General features: G+C 43.7%; 1 protein-coding gene across 3 annotated transcripts in view; it reads right to left on the reverse strand.

Annotated features, from left to right (window-relative positions):
* Positions 1-20,648, reverse strand: part of dlc1 (DLC1 Rho GTPase activating protein) — a 178,613-nt gene that overhangs the window by 2,525 nt on the left and 155,440 nt on the right. For all 3 annotated transcript variants that reach the window (XM_017720802.2, XM_017720803.2, XM_017720804.2), the window contains 8 exons: positions 17,826-19,384; positions 14,194-14,373; positions 10,543-10,702; positions 8,497-8,704; positions 4,404-4,617; positions 3,962-4,076; positions 1,144-1,332; positions 609-826 (listed from right to left, as the gene is read on the reverse strand). In XM_017720802.2, the coding sequence (XP_017576291.1) occupies positions 609-826; positions 1,144-1,332; positions 3,962-4,076; positions 4,404-4,617; positions 8,497-8,704; positions 10,543-10,702; positions 14,194-14,373; positions 17,826-19,384 (2,843 nt within the window). The remainder of the gene's footprint in view (positions 1-608; positions 827-1,143; positions 1,333-3,961; positions 4,077-4,403; positions 4,618-8,496; positions 8,705-10,542; positions 10,703-14,193; positions 14,374-17,825; positions 19,385-20,648) is intronic.

The following is a 20,648-nucleotide window of genomic DNA, read 5'->3' on the forward strand; positions in this document are numbered from 1 at the left end:
TAGCTGCCAGTGTGATTTAATATAAAACATTAGACATGAATGGCTAAAGACCAAAGTTTGAACACCTCCAGTCAAATCCCGTTTTCTAATTGAAAGAACGCTAAAACAACCTCAACAGAGAACACTCTGTTGGCATCTTGTCTATTTATTTGTAGCTTTAAACATAAAAGCAAATGTGCCATAAATTTTACACATTTAAAATTGTTCCCAACATGTTAAGTTCAGCAAATAAACAGTCGTTGTGTATTAAAATTTGCAGACGTCTCTTCTTTGTAGCGAATGTGTGGACACTCATACTTTAACACATGGCTGAATGTTACCTTTAGCCACCACTAGATGGCAGTGTAGCTGTACTAATTGTACCAGACAACTGTCATGACCCCAGTGTGTGTATGTGCATATTAATTATTTCATTAAATCTATGTTGCATTATCACTAGCCACCACTAGATGGCTCTATAGCTGGAATGATTGCGCTAGACAACTGTTAGGACTATACAATTGTAGAAATCTTGTTCGCAGTGTTGGTGATAGGAACTAGACATCGGAAGAGCGTCACATCAGGCACACGATGGCTAGTAAGACCACTTTACTGGCTGTTTGTCTCACCTGAGCACCACGTAGTCTGTGGGTGGGTGTGGAGCCATGTTGTTTCGGACGTACTGGTAAACCTCAGAGGAACTGTCCAGCGTCTCCACCACCCTGCTCTCTAACAGGTCCTCATCCCAGCGGCCCTGCTCGCGGAGGATCCGCTGCAGGACATCTTCCGGTGGCGCCGCCACCTCCACGCACACCTTCCACTGCCGCAGAGTCCGGCCATCATTAACCTGTGAGGAACACCACCACCAACAGATTCAGTACAGCCTAGAACGCTAATGCAACGTCACTGGACAGCTCAACACGCTTGGAGGAGAACACTAACTGCTAATCTTGATGCATCAGCTAACAGATGTCCACCATGGCTAGCATCATGCTGAGTGGTAGGGGAGAGGGAGGACCATCCTACCCACCCAGAAAGAGTGAGGGCAGTTATATTCTCCTGGACACCTGATTACGGATGGCTGTGGCATCACGTGCCTTTGTTATCGGTGAGTTCTAAGGGTTAAGAAAGAACCACAAATAAGAAACCAACTTATTGGTGTACCTTTCTGCAGGCCAGTTCAGGAGTGCCGCAGCTGTCGTATCCTCGGAACCTGTCCTTGGCTTCTTTGAGCAGCGTCTCCATGCTCTCCTTAATTAAGCTTCTGTAGCTATCCAGCAGCTCGTCCATCCGCACTGGACTCAGGGCCTGGTCTACATATGAGTTCCTGCAACAGGACATCTCCTCCGGTACCTGGCAGAGAAAGAGAGATAAAGATATTATTATTAATAATAATTATAGTTTGAATTGACTGTGTGACTAGTGCTATAATAGTCTGGTTAATGAATTAGCATGATAAAACTCACTATTATGACTGGATCTCAGAGATAATGCACAGTTGGTGTCTTTATATTCTGCAAGCTTTATATTCCAGCAAGCTGACTGGTTCTTTTCTTGAAGGGCAGGACTTTCTGCACAAACGTTCTACGTTACGATCGTTCCTATTTAGATTTTAACCAGTGCCCTTCCTGAATTGGGGCCTTGTCGTGGCAGAAGGGCTTATGTGGTCTTGGGATCTTAAGCTAAGTCGTCAGGAGCAATATGCTCCTGGTAGGATCTCCCAAGGCAAACAGGTCTGGAATGAAGACACGGGTCTGGAGTGTTTAACCAGCAAGCTGACCTGTTCTTTAACCAGTGACCAGTCCTTTATAATGTCTCAGGTTAGGAATTTTTGCAAACGTCTTTGTGGGCGGAGCCTGTTACAGCTATAGAAAGAAACGATAAAGTCCTAATCAGCTCTAAACTAAGTGGCAGAGGTTCAGTAAAGGGCAGCTGGAGCTCATCCTGTTTGTGTGGAAGTGCGAGTGTGCGAGTGTGTGTGTGTGTATCCTGTTCATTTCCTCGTTGCGTGCGCTGGTGTGTTTGTGTGTGTGCGCATGTGTGTGTGTGTGTCCTGTCATTCTTTGGAGCCTTTTCCTGTTCACTCCTGTTTCCCCACCATTCTCCTTCTCGCGCATTAATGCAGATAAATCCATTATCTCCGCTCAGCAAAAACATCGGCCCTCCTACGTCCCCTAATGACCGGTGCAGGGGTCAGATTAAAGATGCTATCATGCAGTAATTTATTTTGGAGCTGCTGGCCGGCTATAATTAGCCCTTTGCCACGGAAATCGCCGGAAAATATGAAATTATTTTCCCAGTGTGGACCTGGAGTGGCTCAGCTTAACCCAATGAAGGAGTTCATTAGAGCCTAAAGAGGAAAAGGAGGCATATACTAAGTCTAATCAGTGTATTTATGTGTTTGTTTTTATGTGTTTTCTGGACGAAAATGTCCTAATTGTAGGAAAATCAAAAAACGGAGCTAATCTAAACTTAAAAACGGCACATAGGAGGCATGTTGTTATTACTTGTACGTACATCCGGATATATACGACAGATATAATAGACCCCACATCCTGACAGCATATAAAAACAAATACATGCGTGTGTCCTTGTATTAAAGCATAATGGTGCGTTGTCAGCCTTGATTTGAGTCAGCTCCCAAATTTGATTTAAGATGTTTTTTGACTTCTGCTGACTTTCATTATTTTGCGCTTATCCAATGAAGCACTTACATTCTAAAGGCAGGAGAGGTATGTTGAAGTAACTGTGAGTGTGTGTGTGTGTGTGTGCGCAAGACCAGGCTTCCCGAGGTCTCTGCTGTATCCTCAGACGAGGTTGCGACCTTATGTAACCGTGGATAAAATATTCCTGCCTGGCTACGGTGGGTTTATGCCACTGAAGACTAAATGTTAAAGCAGGGGGAACCAATTGGTTTTCTGTGCGTGGGTGTGTACGAATGTGTATCCATTACATAAGAATAAAGGACTACAGGCCAGACGGACTTGGTTTTAGACATCTGAAGCCCCTAAGAACATTTTGGAAATGCCTTTGTTGGTTTGCTTTGGCCTACAGTGACTGTGGCTCTTCATAGTAACATTCAGACAGTGTGTGGATAGCAAAAAGGTTCGCTGTGCTTTGTGGAAAGGGTGGGTACGTATAGTACAACGCAAAAGTCCTGAGATATTACCCTTACAAAGCTTCTCCTCCGGACAGTAAATGTTTACCTGCTCATAAAAACAGATGTACTACCTCTACTCGAGGAAGACTGGAATTATTTGTCCAATACTTGGTTTTGCTGTTCTGTCCTTCAATAATGATGCATTTGTCAGAGGCAGTTTCACCTGATGCCTTCGTCAGAGGCAGCTTTGTCTGATGCCTGTGTGTCTGAGGCAGTTTTACCTGATGCCTTTGTCAGAGGCAGTTTCACCTAATGCCTTTGTTAGAGGCAGTTTCACTTGATGTCTTTGTCAAAGGCAGTTTCACCTAATGTCTTTGTCAGAGGTAGTTTCACCTGATGCCTTAGTAGAGGCACTTTCATCTGATGCCTTTAGTCGCCGTTTGCCTGACATCTTTTGGTCTGAGGTAGTCTTGCCTGGTGCCTTTTTGTCTGAGGAAGTTTTGCCTGATGCCATTTTGCCAGAGGCAGTTTCACCTAATGCCTTTTAGTCTGAGGCCACTTTGCCTGATGCATCCTTGTGAGAAGCTGTTGAAGCAATTTGGCCTGATGTCTTTCTGAGGCAGTGTCTCCTGATGCCTGACCTGACGCCTTTTGTGTCTGAGGCCGTTTTGCCTGATGTCTGAGGTGTTAGGCGCAATCCCGAGACCCAAAGTCATGTTTTCTGTTGTCTGAAACCTGACGCTGTCCTCTGAGCATGTTCTCTAATGGACGTAATATCACCAGCAGGTTTCTGTACAGGTATAATATCCGTGCCTCGGTTATGGCACAAGGTATAGTGTTAAGAGTTTATGGCGCATGTGTCCGTCTGTGGGTTTTAGGTACCTGGAACAGCGTCCTGCACTCCTGAATCATGTGTTCCAAGCCGCCTGTCGCTGCCAAGTTTTCGTTCAGGTCTCTTTGGTCAGGCTTACCCAGCGCATTCTTCCTGCTCATTACTCTGAAACACAGACATATACGGCTTTACCTCACACGTCTGTACGATGACGCAGGTTTAAACACTCAGAAGCCACAGTACACTTTCAATCCATGCCACACTCATACCTGTGAGTAGAAAAGGAGATATTTTATTCCGAGTACGTCTCACCAGAAGTGAGAAGAGCAGAGTTGAACTCAAACCAAATGTAAACGTAATCCGTGACATAGCCATTCGATAGCACAGCAAAACAGCGTTAACTCTGGATTTGTAAGGGTTAAAGAGGTTTGATCTGGAGCAGGTTGAGGTGCAGATTCATAAAACCATCAACATGCATTCATCACCACACACCTGGGCGAGGAATCGTCTCTCTTGGCTGTGTTGAGGTGAAAGAGTGAGGGAGCCAGGCACACTGCCAGGTTCCTACAGGTCATCTGGTTCTCTTTCACATTCACGGTGACGTCATTGAGGAAGCACAGCAGAGTCTGCAGCGTCTCGCGGTTTTCATCAGGTAATAACAACACCGCAGCACGAACTGCCTGCAGACGCTGGTCTTCAGGCATGTCTGAAAGACAGAAAGTGAAAAAAAGACATCATATATCAAACTATAATCGCTATTTGTATTGAGCATTAAATCACTATTTATATTAAGCATTCTTTTAATAGCTTTGGCTGGTATTGTGGCGTCAGACGTGATCCCGCAACCAGAACATCACACATTTTGGTGGAAACAAACAGTGTGCAATTCCTGAACCAAACAAATCTCACAGCGGTGGGTCATTCACAGCATTTGGCAGATGCTCTTATCCAGAGCGACTTACAATTTGATCTTTTTTTTTTTAAATACAGGTAGGCGAAGGTGGTGTTAGGAGTCTTGCCCAAGGACTCTTTTTGGTATAGTGTAGGGTGTTTGCCCAGGCAGTGATTGATCCCCAGTCTACAATGTGGAAGGCAGAGATGTTACCCACTACGCTGTACCACCAGCCCAAACACGCCACATGCAGTAAAGACCATCGATTTTTGTGTAGTAAACACTGGTATAAACAGCTGGCCAGGCTTGGAAAACTGATCTTTGACCACATTCTGTTGGGGAATAAGCTAAGAAATCCCTGTTCTCCTGGATTAATGCCTTCAAACAAAGCATTTTGGTGCTTTGGCGGTATTAACTTTATTGGCTAACAATAGTGATTCACTAGTTAGCTTGTTTTGCTCATGGTATAAACTGTATTTAAGATGATAAAACATGACCTTGGACTAGAAGAATTTGGGGATAGGTTTTAGAGAGGGCAAACTCTTGTTAGTGTAGTGGGTAACACCTCTGCCTTCTACGCTGTAGACTGGGATTTAGTCCCTCACCTGGGTAAACACCCTACACTACACCAATAAGAGTCCTTGGGCATGACTCCTAACACCACCTTCACCTGCCTGTGTAAACTGATCCAACTGTAAGTCGCTCTGGATAAGAGCGTCTGCCAAATGCCGTAAATGTTAGCAGTACATTTTGCTGTAAATCCAGCACCGAGAGTTTAAGTGGTCCCCAAACACGCATTTCTCATGTTAAGACCACGGCTGACCCCACCAGGCTAAGTTTGGTCAACCATAGGAGACTGGAAAAAAACGAAATGTACCCCTTTACCTAACGTCTAATATCTGATGTAGCCAGTCTCCTAAAACAAGTTTGGTGTTTGAAGTTTACTTCTTTAGTTTTGAACTGTAGCAAATGAGTCATGGAAGCTTATATGCCCCCACTTAGCATGATGCTAACTGCACTGGTGTTGAGTTGTTCTCCCAAATAGACTCACTTATGTGGTTTCTGACGCACTGCTGTCTATAAACATGGATAGCAGTACCTCATACAGGTACAAGCAGTCATTGTTTGTTAGCAATATTAGCTTTTTAGCTCCAGTGCAAAACTACAGAAGCACAATTTAGCCTCCTAGCTGGTGGGAAATTCTGTGTTGTTTTGATTGTCAGTGCTGCAAAACTGCCATGCTTTCCATGCCCATTCCTGACTGGGCACTGGGCAGGGAGTCATATCAGTATGTTTGGGGTCTGTTTCTGTGAATAGTCTCCAGTGTCCAGGCTTATTTTGGAAGGGTCCTTGTTCCCCCCCATGGCATTCTGGGTATCATGCCTAAGGGAGCCCTCAAGAACTATGAAGAGGGTGAACGCTAGCGAATGCTAAATGTCAGTTATGTAAGAATAATGCGACGCCTGTTATGAAAGACGTACCACCACAAGTGCACGCAAACACATAAAGCCCCCTTGTGTAAGAGGAATGCGGAGACCTCCCCAGTCGTCAAGGTCGGCTATACATACACACCCCCGATTCGGAGAAAGGAGGTTTTCAGAGGGTTGTTTTCCCCATAAATCTCGACTTTAGCACCACCAGAGAATTTCTAGTCAGGGAGTGTTGATTTGTCACGGGCTGAGAATACTTAGCGCTCTCAAGAGAGTCCAAATGAACGGAGCTCTATGGAGCTTCACAGCAATGGAATAGCTGGAATCCTGCCATACAATTCCCAACCCCAGTTACAGGACTTTGTAACAGTGCTTTGATTATATTGATGACATTGATGAAATACTGTCCAGTCCATGAGCTGCTTAGCACCAGTTAGCTCCCGGAAACAGTAATGCTAGCTGCTCAGCGCTGGCCAGCTGCTAGTGTGCTAGTATCCCAAACCTATTCTCTGTGGAAAAGTAGATATTTGAAAGGTTTAGTTGACTTTAATGTAATACACTCATCTACTTTCCTGAGTCAACGACTAAAACCATACGTAGCATATTAGCATATTTAGCTGCTTGCACAAACCTACATACTGAAGAAGAACAGAAAGATACTAGTACACGTTGACACAATTTGTTTTAAAGAAACATGTTTAGCTCTATTCACTGAAGGCTCGAGTGCGCCCTCTAGAGTTTGCCATGTTTTTTTGGTATATTGGAATGTGCACAAAGTTGGCCAGCTCTGGTAGAACCCGAACCCCACTTGGGGAAAAAAACAAAGATCTTTGAGGTGGACAGAAGAGCCTTGTTGTTAAAAAGCTGCTTTCCATGTTGTCATCCTCGGACGTTTGGTCATTTCTGAATGATGTGACCTTTAAAACTCACAGGATGATCCCACCGTTCAGTACAAAACATCGAACTTCAATAGGAACCTGTGTTCGCTCTTGCATTTCTCCTCTATGTACCACACGCCGCTTGAAGTGATGAATGAACATGGAAGAAATGCACAAACATCTAACCACTAGTGACTAAGCGGCTAATGTATAAGTGCCGCTGCGCAGTGGAGACACCCTGGTATGCGTGGTGAGCTCACACACTTGGTTATTTGTGAGTAGAACAGTAATTCGTGGCTGCCAACGTGTCATCCAACAGCTATTTCCTCTCATACGTTTGCTTGTTTTGCTTTGGCGCTCTTGCACAACTGTTCATACCAAGGGCATTTACTGACGTCTACAACCTTCGGTATGTGGGTGTGTGAATGTCAGTGCCACTTATGAAACGTCTAGTGTTTTAGGTGCCAGACACACGTGGCCAGAAGTGAGTAGAGTAGCCCTAATCTCAACAATGCCTGGGTAAGCACCCTACACTACGTAGAGTCCTTGGGCAAGACTCCTAACACTACCTTGGCCTACCTGTAGCTGTTTCACTTTCTCTGATACTTTGTTAGCCCCCTTTTACCCTGTTCTTCAGTGGTCAGGACCCCGTGGACCCTCACAAAGCAGGTACTGTTTGGGTGGTGGGTCATTCTCAGCACTGCAGTGACACTGATGTGGTGGTGGTGTGTTAGTGTGTGCTTCACTGGTCTGAGTGGATCAGACACAGCAGTGCTGCTGGAGTTTTTAAACAGTGTCCACTCACTGTCCACTCTATTAGACACTCTTACTTCATCAGTCCACCTTGTAGATGTAAAGTCAGAGACGACAGCTCATCTGCTGCTGCATAGCTTGTGTTGGTCATCCTCTTGTCCTTCATTAGTGGTCACAGGACGCCGCCCACAGGACGCCGCCCACAGGACGCTGTTGGCTGGATATTTTTGGTTGGTGGACTTTTCTCAGTCCAGCACCGACACTGAGAGGTTTAAACACTCCAGCCGCACTGCTGTGTCTGATCCACTCAGACCAGCGCAACACACACCAACACACCACCACCACGTCAGTGTTACTGCAGTGCTGAGAATGACCCACCACTCAAACAGTACCTGCTCTGTGAGGGTCCATGGGGGTCCTGACCACTGAAGAACAGGGTAACAGAGTATCAGAGAAACAGATGGACTACAGTCTGTAACTGTAGAACTACAGAGGGGAACTATACAGTAAGTGGAGCTGATAAGATGGACAGTGAGCGTAGAAATGAGGAGGTGGTCATGATGTTATGCCTGATTGATTTATATATGAGCGTGTGTGTGTGTGTGTGTTTGTGTGTGTGTGTGTTCACTTACATTGATAAATCTGCAGGAATGTATCAGTGAGCTTGCTGGTGAACAGAGGCTCCGGCAGGTCTCTGAAGTACTGCTTAAGCATGTCCGCTACGTCATAGGCCGACTGGCCTTCGTAACTGACCCCACACCCGTCTGTCCCGCACGACTCGTTCATCTGCCGGAGTGCCTGGATCCGTGATTTAACCCCCGATTTCCTGAACAGTCCCACCTGTACGGGGAGATAGAGGGACGATTACAGAGGAACAATGATAAATAATTAATTAAACTATGTAACATAACACATAGAAGTGCTCTCAACAGAAATCCTGGCATTCGGCTAAATAGAGCTATTAAGACCCCACTTACCACCCAACGTATAATAACTGCCATTCAGTATTTTCCAGTATTTCATGAATGTTTTCTTATCTAGTTGTTGCAGGTAAAACAACAGCTTAGAGTTCAACATAGAGTTCAGATTTCACAGTGAACGGACCAATAGAAATTCTGTAAATGTACTTGTTACATCAACTTACATATCGCTGTTGTTGGAACAAAACCTCGTATGTCCAAAACGGTAACTTTACAGGAGAAGGAAAAAACCCACTTTACTTTTAATGTAAGTCAATGGAACCAGACGTTTTTCCAAGTCATTTTGGGTCAATTATTTTGGTCCATTCATGATGAAATTTACACAAAATGTAAAGGACAACAGATATTTTCAAATTATGTCAACAACTGAAAAAACGACAAAAGTGGAGATATTAGGTTTTCTTCTGACAGCAGTGATTTGCTAGTTAAATAAATATGACTGGAATTTGTTTCCAACTTTAAAAATATCCATTCAGCATTTAACTTACAATAAATACCAAATTTTGTAAGTTGTCTTTCTATCATCTGGAACCAGTCTACCCATTCTCCTCTGACCTCTCACATCAACAAGGCATTTTCGTCCACACAACTGTCGCTCACTGGATATTTCCTCTTTTTCGGACCGTTCTCTGTAAACCCTAGAGATGGTTGTGTGTGAAAATCCCAGCAGATCAGCAGTTTCTGAAATACTCAGACCAGCCCGTCTGGCACCAACAACCACGCCACGATCAAAGCCCCTTAAATCCCCTTTCTTCCCCGTTCTGATGCTCGGTCTGCACTTCAGCAAGTCGTCTTGACCACCTCTACATGCCTAAATGCAGTGAGTTGCGGCCGTGTGATTGGCTGATTAGCTATTTGTGTTAACAAGCAACTCAACTGTACCTAATAAAGTGGCTGGTGAGTGTACGTCTTCTATAGATCAGTGGTTCCCTGCCCTGGTCCTTGAGGACCCCCTGCCCTGCACATTTTTGCTGTGCTCCCAACACACCTGATCCAACTAATCCGCTAATTAACGGGCCCTTCCTGAGTTAAAGTGGGTTTGTTTTAGCCGGAAAACCCAAGAACGTGCAGGGAATGGGGTCCTCCAGGACCCGTTTTGAGAACCAGTGCTGTTAACTTGTATCCTTTGACCAGAGGCACCCAAACTTTTGCATACAACCGGACATTAAAAGTTAATAATGCATGTTTTCTTCCCAGGTAAAGCAACTTTTTTTGCATATAAACTTGAAAGACTTTCACTTAAATCACCTCCTGGTTGATTTTATGTTCACTGAAAATGGAACTTTTTGGAAGCTGCACTTTGCACTAAAGTAATATTCAAATGTACAAGCCGAACTGAAGAGCTCAGGCGCTAAAAATGGGCCGGTGTTCTTTCTTTCTCTCAGTGTTGACAGCCAGCTGATGGATCGGTCTGTGGGATTAAGAAAATCCAAACACAGGAAAGAAAGACTTGAACCGCTCAGTGAGAACTCCGTCTGTGGACTTACATAACCCTGCATTGTAAACTAAACAAAACAGCTAAAAATATGAGCATTACGCAATTTATGAACTGTTCTTTCCACACTGTGATCTGTCCTGCTCGCGCAAACTCGCCGAAGAAGGACTGTGTGTTACTCGCTGGTGGAATCCCCTTCTACTGATTAACAAGCAATATATTGTGCAGCCATGGTGTGTGTGTGTGTTCGTGTGTCCACGCACCTGGTCCAGGCAGTGGTTGTGGAGGTAGCGCATGGCCTGCTGGATGCCCTGTGGGAGGGGCTGACCACTCCTCTGAACGTTCACCTGCAGTGGGACCCCAAACACACTCCGGTCCTTGAAGTCCCGCACCTTTGTCCGCTTCATAAACTTCGGCACGGCCCTGAAAAACACAAGCACACAAACGGGCCTGGTTAAAAACTAGACCATGTGTAATACACACATTCTACAACGTCCGAAAAAAGATACTGTATAGGGACATTTTTTTGTTTACCAAGATACAAACAATGTAAAAGGTACAACGGTGGTCTTAAAGTCCAACTGGGTACCTTAAATGAGTTTTAAGAGTATAATACATTCACTTGAAAGGAGCATAATAGTTCATAACCTAACATTCCTTAAACTGAAAAATGGAACAAGAAAAAGGGAAAAATATTTGTGAACAAACTTAAAGCTTGACAAAGGCCAGGTAGTTGCTATGGTGCTGCTATGGTATTCCAGGTGGTTGCTAAGATGCTCTAGACCATTGCTATGGTATTCCAGGTGGTTGCTAAGATGTTGCTAGGCCATTGCTATGGTATTCCAGGTGGTTCCTAAGATGTTCTATGTCATTGCTATGGTATTCCAGGTGGTTGGTAAGATGCTCTAGACCATTGCTATGGTATTCCAAGTGGTTGCTAAGATGTTGCTAGGCCATTGCTATGGTATTCTAGGTGGTTCCTAAGATGTTCTATGCCATTGCTATGGTATTCCAGGTGGTTGGTAAGATGTTCTAGGCCACTGTTATGGTATTCCAGGCGGTTGCTAAGATGTTGCTAGGCCATTGCTATGGAATTCCAGGTGGTTCCTAAGATGTCTATGCCATTGCTATGGTATTCCAGGTGATTACTAATGTGTTGCTAGGCAATTGCTATGTTATCCCAGGTGGTTGCTAACATGTTGCAGAGCCATTGCTATGTCATACCAGAAGTTGTTGCTAACGTGTTGCTAGGCCATTGCTATGGTAACCCAAGTGAGAAACAAACACCAAAAATAGTCCGACGTCCAGGAAAAATGACACATTAAGACACACCACACATACAGGATTGGTTAAATAACACACTGAATGAATTACATTTGACCCTACAGACTTTCTGTCATGCATATAGGCCCGTGACATGCTTTAACTGTTATACAAGTGGAGCCACACACAGAGTTTTCTGCACTGGACCTGAATTACAGTCTTCTAATAAACGAGTGACGTCATATGAACATGAATACAGGACATGATGCCCAAAATCTGCTGAATAACTCAATCATATCCAATATGCTTAACTCATTTTTCCTATTAAAGGCTATGAAAAAAATGCAGTCTCAGCCAAATATCTAGGCACATAATGGATTGTGTGAGTGATAGTGCTAGTATGTGGTTTATAATAAATTTTAAGGACACAAATGTTCTCACTGGAAGACTAAGAAAAACAGTTTTACCAAACCAGCAGAATTTTTACAAAAGGCACACATTGATACTACATGTAGAGGCTTATGTATGTATAATGCATATAGAATATATTAATATTACATTTAAAGCCAGTTTCCTAGACCCAGACTAAGCTTGAGCCTAGACTAAAAAGAAATTCCAATGGTAATTCACTACGACACAAAAGTTTAGTCCAAGAATAGGCTTAATCCATGTCTTAGAAACTGGTATATAAATTACTTACATATATATAATACATATGGAGCATATGTGATAACATATAGGGCCAGATTACCAGGTGGAGCCTAAGGCCAGTTTCCCAGACCCATACTAAGCATGAGCCTAGACTAAAAAGAATTTTTAATTGGTAATTGTCCATTGACACCGAAATTTAGTCCAAGACCAGGTTAAATCCATATCAGAGAAACCAGCACATTCATTTATATATATATATATATATATATATATATATATATATAAAATACATGTGGGACATATTATAAATGCATATAATAGAGGTCGCTGGTTCGATCCCCTGAGCCGACAGTCTGTGACTGAGATGCGCTTGAGCAAGGCACCTAACCCCCAACTGCTCCCTGGGCACTGCAGATTGGGATGCCCACCACCCCAGGCAAGTGTGTTCACTGCCCCCTAGAGTGTGTGTGTGTTCACTAGCGTGTATATGGCGTTTCACTGCACGGATAGGTTAGATTACGGAGGTGAAATTTCCCTGTTGTGGGACGAATAAGGGTCTCAATCAATCAAGCTCAATCGGCAGTTGGACTTCACAATCTATAACACATTCCGGGCATGCATATGTTCTCACATCGAATAAAAACAAACTTGTTCGTGCCTATGTCTGTGCGTAAAGGAAACTTCTAGAGGCTGAGGGCAGCTGAAATCTGTTTCCACCTTCCTCAGAAAGAGGATAAACAGAAAGAGATTAGACAATGGATCCGAACTCGCACACACAGCCTTGAACTTCCGCACGCCGGCTGTTTGTCTCTCAGACTGTTAGATTTGTTGCTGGTGTTTGCTAAACCGGCATTAGCCCTCTGCCCAGTATGCTGTGTGATGGTTTCGCAACTGAACTCATTAATATGTGGAGCTTTGCCACCACAAGGATGTACAGTTCTTTCATGGAACCACAAGAAAGTTTTCAAAATACTAAGCTGATTGCCTTTCACAATGTGGATCTGAGCATACTGCTCATTTTTGTGGTCGCTTGTTGGGCTTAGTATACATTTCTTGGCCATTTTGTCAGAAACCCCTCCCTTGTAACTCTACTTTGGGTAGAGACTGTAGCCCATCTGTTTGCATTTACATTCTTGACATTTTGCCGACGCTCGTATCTAAAGCGACTTACAGTTGAAATCATGCTTCAGAAACAGGCGAATATAGGGTAAGTCTTGTCCAAGGACTCTTATTGGTGTAGCCTGGTTGCCCAGGGTGGGAATCGAACCCTGATCTACTGTGTGAAGATACACCGATTTGTTCATGTACAGTTTGTGTTAGCCATCCTGCCCCAGTGGTTCCCAAGCCTGGTCCTAGAGACCTACCACCCTGCAGAGTTTAGCTCCAACCCACACTCCAACCCGCACTAGCACACCTGATCCAGGTAACCAAGGCATTTATGAACATTGTAATATAAGAGGCAGGTGTGTTGGATCTGAAGGACCAGGTTTGGACATCTAATTCCCTCATCTAATGCTCTGAATTACATTCATGAAAGCCTTGCTAATTAGTTGATGAGAATCAGGTGCCTTTAATGAGGCACTGAAGTCTGCAGAGCTGGGGCCTGCAAGGACTGGAGTCTTACACATGCCCTTCAACAATGGTCTGTTTCTGACCACAGAGCCTCTTGACTGGATCATTTTTGGTCAACTTTGCAGTCTCCAGTTCAATCCCTGGTGATGCCATCCATGGCCAGGAGTGTGAAAGATCATAACTGACCTTGCTATCTCTCGGTGGGCAGGGTGGTCTTCCCCCATCACTCAGTGTGATGCAAGCCATTGTAGGCGTCTGTTAGCGAATGTAACAGTACTGGCAGTTAGTGTTCTACTCCAAGCGTGTTGAGCTGTCTGATGATGTTGCATTAGAGACAGTTTGAGAAGATGCCCTGGAACTATCACTGAACAGTGCTGGAACTCAACAGAAGTTGTGTTTGTTGGTGGGTGTGTTTGTGCCAGACTCACCAGCTGAAGCCGTGTTTGTTGGTGGGCGTATGTTTCTCCAGCAGTGCCGTAAGCGTCAGCAGGCTGAATTTCTGCAGCAGGTTCATTTGCAGGACAGACTGGCAGCCCACCTGCAGCAGAGACGATGTCACACTCGTCCTATGGGAACTCTGGAAACTGGGCCAGCGCAGCTTCTGACACCTACAAACCACACGTCAACAGATACAGTTAGCCCTCCTAGGTTCCCCACACCTTCAAATGCTTGTTCTTACATCTTGTTCAACTGTTGTTTGTAGCTCATTGAGACAGGCAAGACAAATTGCGCTGAAGTGACGAAAAGTTATTGTCTTGTTTAATGGAAAGAAAAATAAACCCTTTACGTTTTTGACACATTCTTGATTAAATTTTCCCCATCAAAATGGAGAAAACGCAAAGTCAAACTTGGACGTATGTTTCTTCCCCAAGTCTTGGTTAAGCATCAGATTTCCTTGAGCTCCTTTCCATTTCGGCCCTGTCTTAAACTAACTTTCTGCTTCATGTCTGAGTGGAACACAATGTTGTCATTCCCCCATTCCAGGATGAGGTGTCTGGTTTGACGTGATGGAACACTGGGACAGCAACAAAACCACCAGACCTCAATCCCAATTCTCAATCTGGAGCAGCAGGTGAAATGCAGAAATAGACACACAGGAACTCTGGCTGAAATATGCACTCAGTTCAGGGAAGAGTGAACTATAATGGAGAGGAACTGGAATAGATGTGAACCAGCAGTCTGGCTTGCTACATTCAGCATTCAAGCCTGAAAAAATCTGACATGCTAGAAACAAATCTCGTTTAAATCCAAATTTAAAGGCCCAAAAATGTTAATTACACATATCAGGTTAAAATATTGCTAAAAAATAATAAAATCCACTACTGACCAGTTTGGCTGGGAAGAAATCAAAATGGGAATTGCACCAAAATGTTGGTCAAAAAGTGGTCAAAAGTGGTACTTTCTGTTTTCTAATAAAAAATAGGCCAAAAATTTGCACGAAAAAAAAAAAAGATTAAATGAGACAATGTCATTGAATGTCATGGAAATCTAACACAGCATATCTACTGAATGATCATGAAAATATGAAACGGTGACTACAATCGTCTTTTTTCTTTGCCGGTCAGTGCAGACATGTTCAAACAGTTTGAGCAGCAGCAGATCAACACTGAGGAAAACCTACATAACATAATTGTACAAGAGTCCATTGTAATTACATTTGTTTAAGCTTGTATTGACTCCACACAGCCTATCTTGTCTCCAGGATTTTTTTTTTTTACTTTTCTATTTTAAAAACATTTAAAATGGAACAAATATGTAAATTTATCTGGGAAAAAAAACTAAAGATACATATTTGGGCCTTAAAACCACCTCAAAAACCCAAACTTTTGAGGGTACGTTTACATTTAATAAACAGCAACTGTACCTGATTTTCAGTGACAATGGATTTCATAATACGGTCTGTAACACAATGTATACTGTATTTCTCTATTGTCAGCTCAATCCTGTCCTATAAAAATCTGATTTTATCAATTTTCCTTATTACCTTTAAGTTTTTAAGTTTACTATATACAACAGTTTTCAGTTTCGCTTTTTGTCCAGGTGCATTTTTGAATTTCGGTGAAAATGCGCCAGTAAAAATACATGACTGGTGCATTTCTACCAAAATTCAAAAATGCACCTGGACAAAAACCGAAACTGCAAATTGTTGCATGTAGGGGTTTTTGTCTAGGCACATTTTGGAATTTTGGTAAAAATGCACCAGCTAAATTTCAAGACTGGAGCTTCCCTAACAATAATAACTCTTATAAGGGTTAAAAACGGGAATATCTCAACTCTTTTACTGTGTATATCACAAATTGCATCAAGTCATGCAAAGATTACACAAGTTCATTTACTGACATACAGCCATAAACAAATTTAAACAGATTCCTACACACCCAGGTGAACACCTTGTATTATCAATGGTACAAAAGCGAAGCATGCATGGACTCAGCAATGTGGACACCCATTAAACCAAATGATACATGCACACACACACACACCCACACACACACACACACACACACACACACACACACACCCTCTTCAGACAAGTTGGATTAATTAAGATCCCATTATAGAGGGTGTGTGTGCATTGGGAGGGTTTATGGAATCCCTGCTGATTCCCCTGGGATGCCGTGACCCAAAGAGACAAGAGTGCTACATTCAAAGTCTTGGTTATGTAAGGAGAGTTGTGCTAACATGCACTTTCTTACTCTCCCTTCTTCCTGTTTTACCCATTTCTATCCCTCGCTACTCCTTTATTTTCATTTCGACAGCCTAATCCTACATAATCCTCAGTCGTATTGTGGCAAACAGACGAAAAGGGCAACTACAAAAGAAGACAGGAATTCTACCTCTGCATATCTCCCGACATGCGGAAATCATGCACAGATGCTAACACGCTTGTTATATTGACGTTTGCATGGGAAACAAGTTGCAACTACTGAACCAGAATATGATGAAGGACAAACAATAAACCGGGAAAAGTAGCAGAGACAGAGTGGTAAAGTGACATGCATTATAGGGGGACATTATAATTACCTCGTAATGCACTTCTTAAACCTTAACATGCCAGTAGCTTGCAGTTAGCTGGCTGTACTTTATTACTGTAATATGCAATAACTAATGTGAAATAGCCCTCTATTGCACGATGTTGACTCAAGGCAACATACATTGTACATGTTTAATGACAATGATGAGATTAACATAATAATAAAGGGAATGATTTGAGTATATCATTAAAAAGCATAGTATCTCTCATAGTATGGACACTTTTAAATCAATTTCTTAACATTCAATTTAATTCTTGTGTTATGAGAATTTGCAGAAATATGTTGCCTAGAAGCAACATTGTGTTACAGTGGAATGGATTCAGCCAGTCACAAGCGTCTGTATCATTTCTTCTCATTGTTGCACAATGTTGCCTCAAGGCAGCATACACCAGAAAGACCCCTGCACACGTTATTATTTTAAAAAATGTTTTTGATACTAATAATAATCAGGTCCACTTTATGCAAAAAAAGTGAATCGAATATTTTTTTTTGCGTGAAGTAGAGGGTTAAACCCTGTCTTTCCAGTGTGCATCATACATCTTTTGCACGATATTGCAGGTGTCTGTAATTTTACCTTTATTAAACATTATTTGTTGCTTAATAAAGTAGTAATGAACAGTCAGTTTACTACCTGTTTCTGGAGGTAAGGCTTTGTATAGGCACTATTGGCTCTGACAATCTTCCTCCAAGAATTTCTAAGAGGGTCCATGTAAATGCTTAGAATGATAAACCTCCTGAGCAAACTGGTCCTCAACCAACTTTGTTTTCCTGAGATACTTTTGCCTACACGCACTTTGTTTCGTTCTGAGTCCTGAATCCAAAGCTATACTGATCAACCAATCAGGGTTTGCTTGATGCACAGCACCAACAATTTGCACATGTCATAAATCTGTAGCTGAGATTTTTGAGATTTTATGCTTTTGTCAGCTATGTTTATCCATAAACTCTTTCTCTTCTACTTTAAATTTGTTGATGTACATCTTCACAGAAGCAACAACTTGTATTAAGATGTGTTAGCATCTAACCTGTTGGTATGAGTGAGTGATGCATCCACACCGGAATCTCGTCTCTCTCTGGCGCTGAGCGAGTCATCCTGTTCACCTAGTGGATTGTCCTGGTCACTTCCGTTCTCTGCCTCCTCCAAATGGTTTTGCAACGGGGATGACGGACAAGGGGAAGCAGAATCCAGAGCTGAATCAGAGTCCCCTTCCTCTTCTTCCTCCTCTTCTTCATCCCCTGGCCCTGATTCTGACCAAGCACTGACCAATCGCTGCAAGTCACTAACTTGTTCAAGCACCTCTTCCATCTTTGGCTCTTCTTCTCCTTCTGGTTCATCCTCCTCCTCTTCATCTGCCATTTCAGGGAAGGGCACGTTGTCGTAGAAACTCAACCGACTGTCTAATGAGGTGGAGGAGCCTCGACGGGGCACTCTGCGGTTTGCATTGGTAACCCGATGGCAAGGTCCACCATCGGCAAGTGCTTTGGGGAAGGTGCCGGGCTTGTGACCTTCAGGCAAGAAAAAGTAAATCATCCCACTTTTGTCTTCTGTTCTTTCGTCTTCAGCCTGCCTCTCTTCCAACCTTTTGTAGTTTCTTTGGTTCTTCTCAGCAATCATGTTAGGTTCCATGCTTCTTCCTCGATTCTGGTTGTCCAGGTTCTCATTCTTCTGCACCAAAACTAGGCTAAAGGGGTCAAACCCTTCCAGGTACATCCCAGCCCGCTTGGTCGAGCCAGCTGCTGTGCTGTGGCTCCGTGCCCTTGTAACTGGACTGGGAGTACTCACAGCACTGCCACTGCTGGTCTCTGATTGGCTGCTTCCCGTGCTTCCGCTGCTCGTCTGGGTGGAGTAGGAGATGCTGCGGTTCCGGTTCCCATTGCGGTCTACAGTGGAAATATCAACACAGTTTAACCGACGTAACTTGTCCTCGTCGAATCCTTCTTTCAACACTGGCCCACTGATCTCCAGCCTTCCCTGGCCAGCTGTACCCTTCTTCTTACGTTTTGAAGTTGTGCTGCCACTGCGCAGTCGCAGGCTCTCCATACGCTTTAGGAAGCTCCTTGCCCTTGAACGTGTGCTTTTACTGCCTCCACTACTCCCTGAGATGGTTTTGGCCTCAAATTGAAAGCTTCCATGTTCCAGTGGAGAGGGAAGGCCTTCAGAAAGAGAGTCCTCATTAGCTCCAGAAGTCCCTGAAGAGCAGATGCTAGCAACTGAGCTAGCACGGGTAGTGGAGGCTGTAGCAACATTAGAAATGGGGGTAACAGGGCTGGACGGGACTGTAGTGCTACGCAAGGGTCCACGGCCACCACTTCCAGCACTGTGCAAGGATCCCACCTCTGGCTGCTCGCTAAGATCAGTTAGCACACTCTCAGCACTAGCGCTAACACCCTCCCGCAACAGGGGGCCTCCAGGCAGATGCTTATCCTGGGAGGCAAGGAAGGCTGGGGCAGACATGACATCCCCTGCTGGAGGAGAGAAGACGTCCAGGTCCAGCTGATCCAGCCGAGACCACCGCTTGCTATCCCTCTGGAAGGTCCAGCGACCACTAATGGCACAAGGTTCATCATCATCTGAGTCTTCACTCTGAAAAAAACATCAAGAATATTGAGGCCAGGTGAACATTAACAATTATTCTATTCTCAGAGAGAAAAGAGAAAATAAGAGAAAATAAATGTCGGTCACAGACTTTTAACTCTTTTGGAACATGAAAATCCTGCTTTATTGGTGTCTTAAAAGCCATGTTCAGTGATCCAAGTCATTCTCAGTATCTTCTCCTATTACTTCGGCTGCAGCATTGCAAGGGAAGGTCTGTGGATGTGATATAATTTCTGTGTGGTCTGAAGCAACTGGAACAGTTTGAAACTTACCAGAGGCCAGCTCAAGGATCAGCTGGCCAACAACACAGACCTATCTGATGCCATAACCTCCCCCTACTGTCTGCTTGACCAGATGATCTGGCTAATTTGAAGACCACTGAGGGGGAAAGCTGTTACTGTGACTGGCTTAGCCATGTCACAAGAGTCAAATGTCCACCATTCCTTCTCCAGGCATTACTTTGGGTAATCTATTCCCCACCTCAGGGGATCAAGGGGTGGGGGTTTTGGTGGGGGGGTCACCCTCCAGATAGGTATCTGGATAGGTCTCTTTCCCTCCCCCATTAGAACCCAACACCACTAGAAAAAATAAAGCACTAGTATACTAAAGCAGCACCCTGGTCAGATCAAAACTTCCAGTAGATTTCCACCAAAGTTAAGGAAAGATCCAGCAAGTACATTTGAGGTTCTAAGATGTTTTAACTGTACATAGTTCTAGACTATTAAACCCTTCAAACTGAATCAGATTTACAGACTCCAGAACTTACAGAATGTCTTCATTTTAGGCTTTTAGTTGAATAAAATCCCCTGATTCCATAATTGGATTTGTGACAGGCTCTTTTAATTTCACATTTTGAGCTTTGTAGATTTAGAGTTATGCATTTGTGTTTCCAGGTGGAACTGGACGTAGAATCTCTCGTTTCACCATTTTGAGTCCTAAACTGGAGAAGAGCATGGCCCAGATCTGTTGATCTTCCCTAGCTTTCCAGCCAGCCCCATCAGAAGGATCTTCTTCATAGCAGATAAAATGGTGGTGGCAATTCGTAAAACTCACCACGGTCGTTATTTTACAGCCCCTGAGGGAATGCCTTTGATCAGCGCAAGCAAGGGCCCGAAAAGATACCCTCTATTCCTGACTGCATGAAAATCTTCCCAAAGTCTCAAACCACAGGACGCAGGGAGCCCTACTTGGGACACATTGAATTAACCCTTTGTACTCAACACTCATTTTTCTGTTATTTCAGTTTAGGACC

Source organism: Pygocentrus nattereri, chromosome 22 (genome assembly GCF_015220715.1).
Source record: "Pygocentrus nattereri isolate fPygNat1 chromosome 22, fPygNat1.pri, whole genome shotgun sequence".
NCBI classification, from domain to species: domain Eukaryota; kingdom Metazoa; phylum Chordata; class Actinopteri; order Characiformes; family Serrasalmidae; genus Pygocentrus; species Pygocentrus nattereri.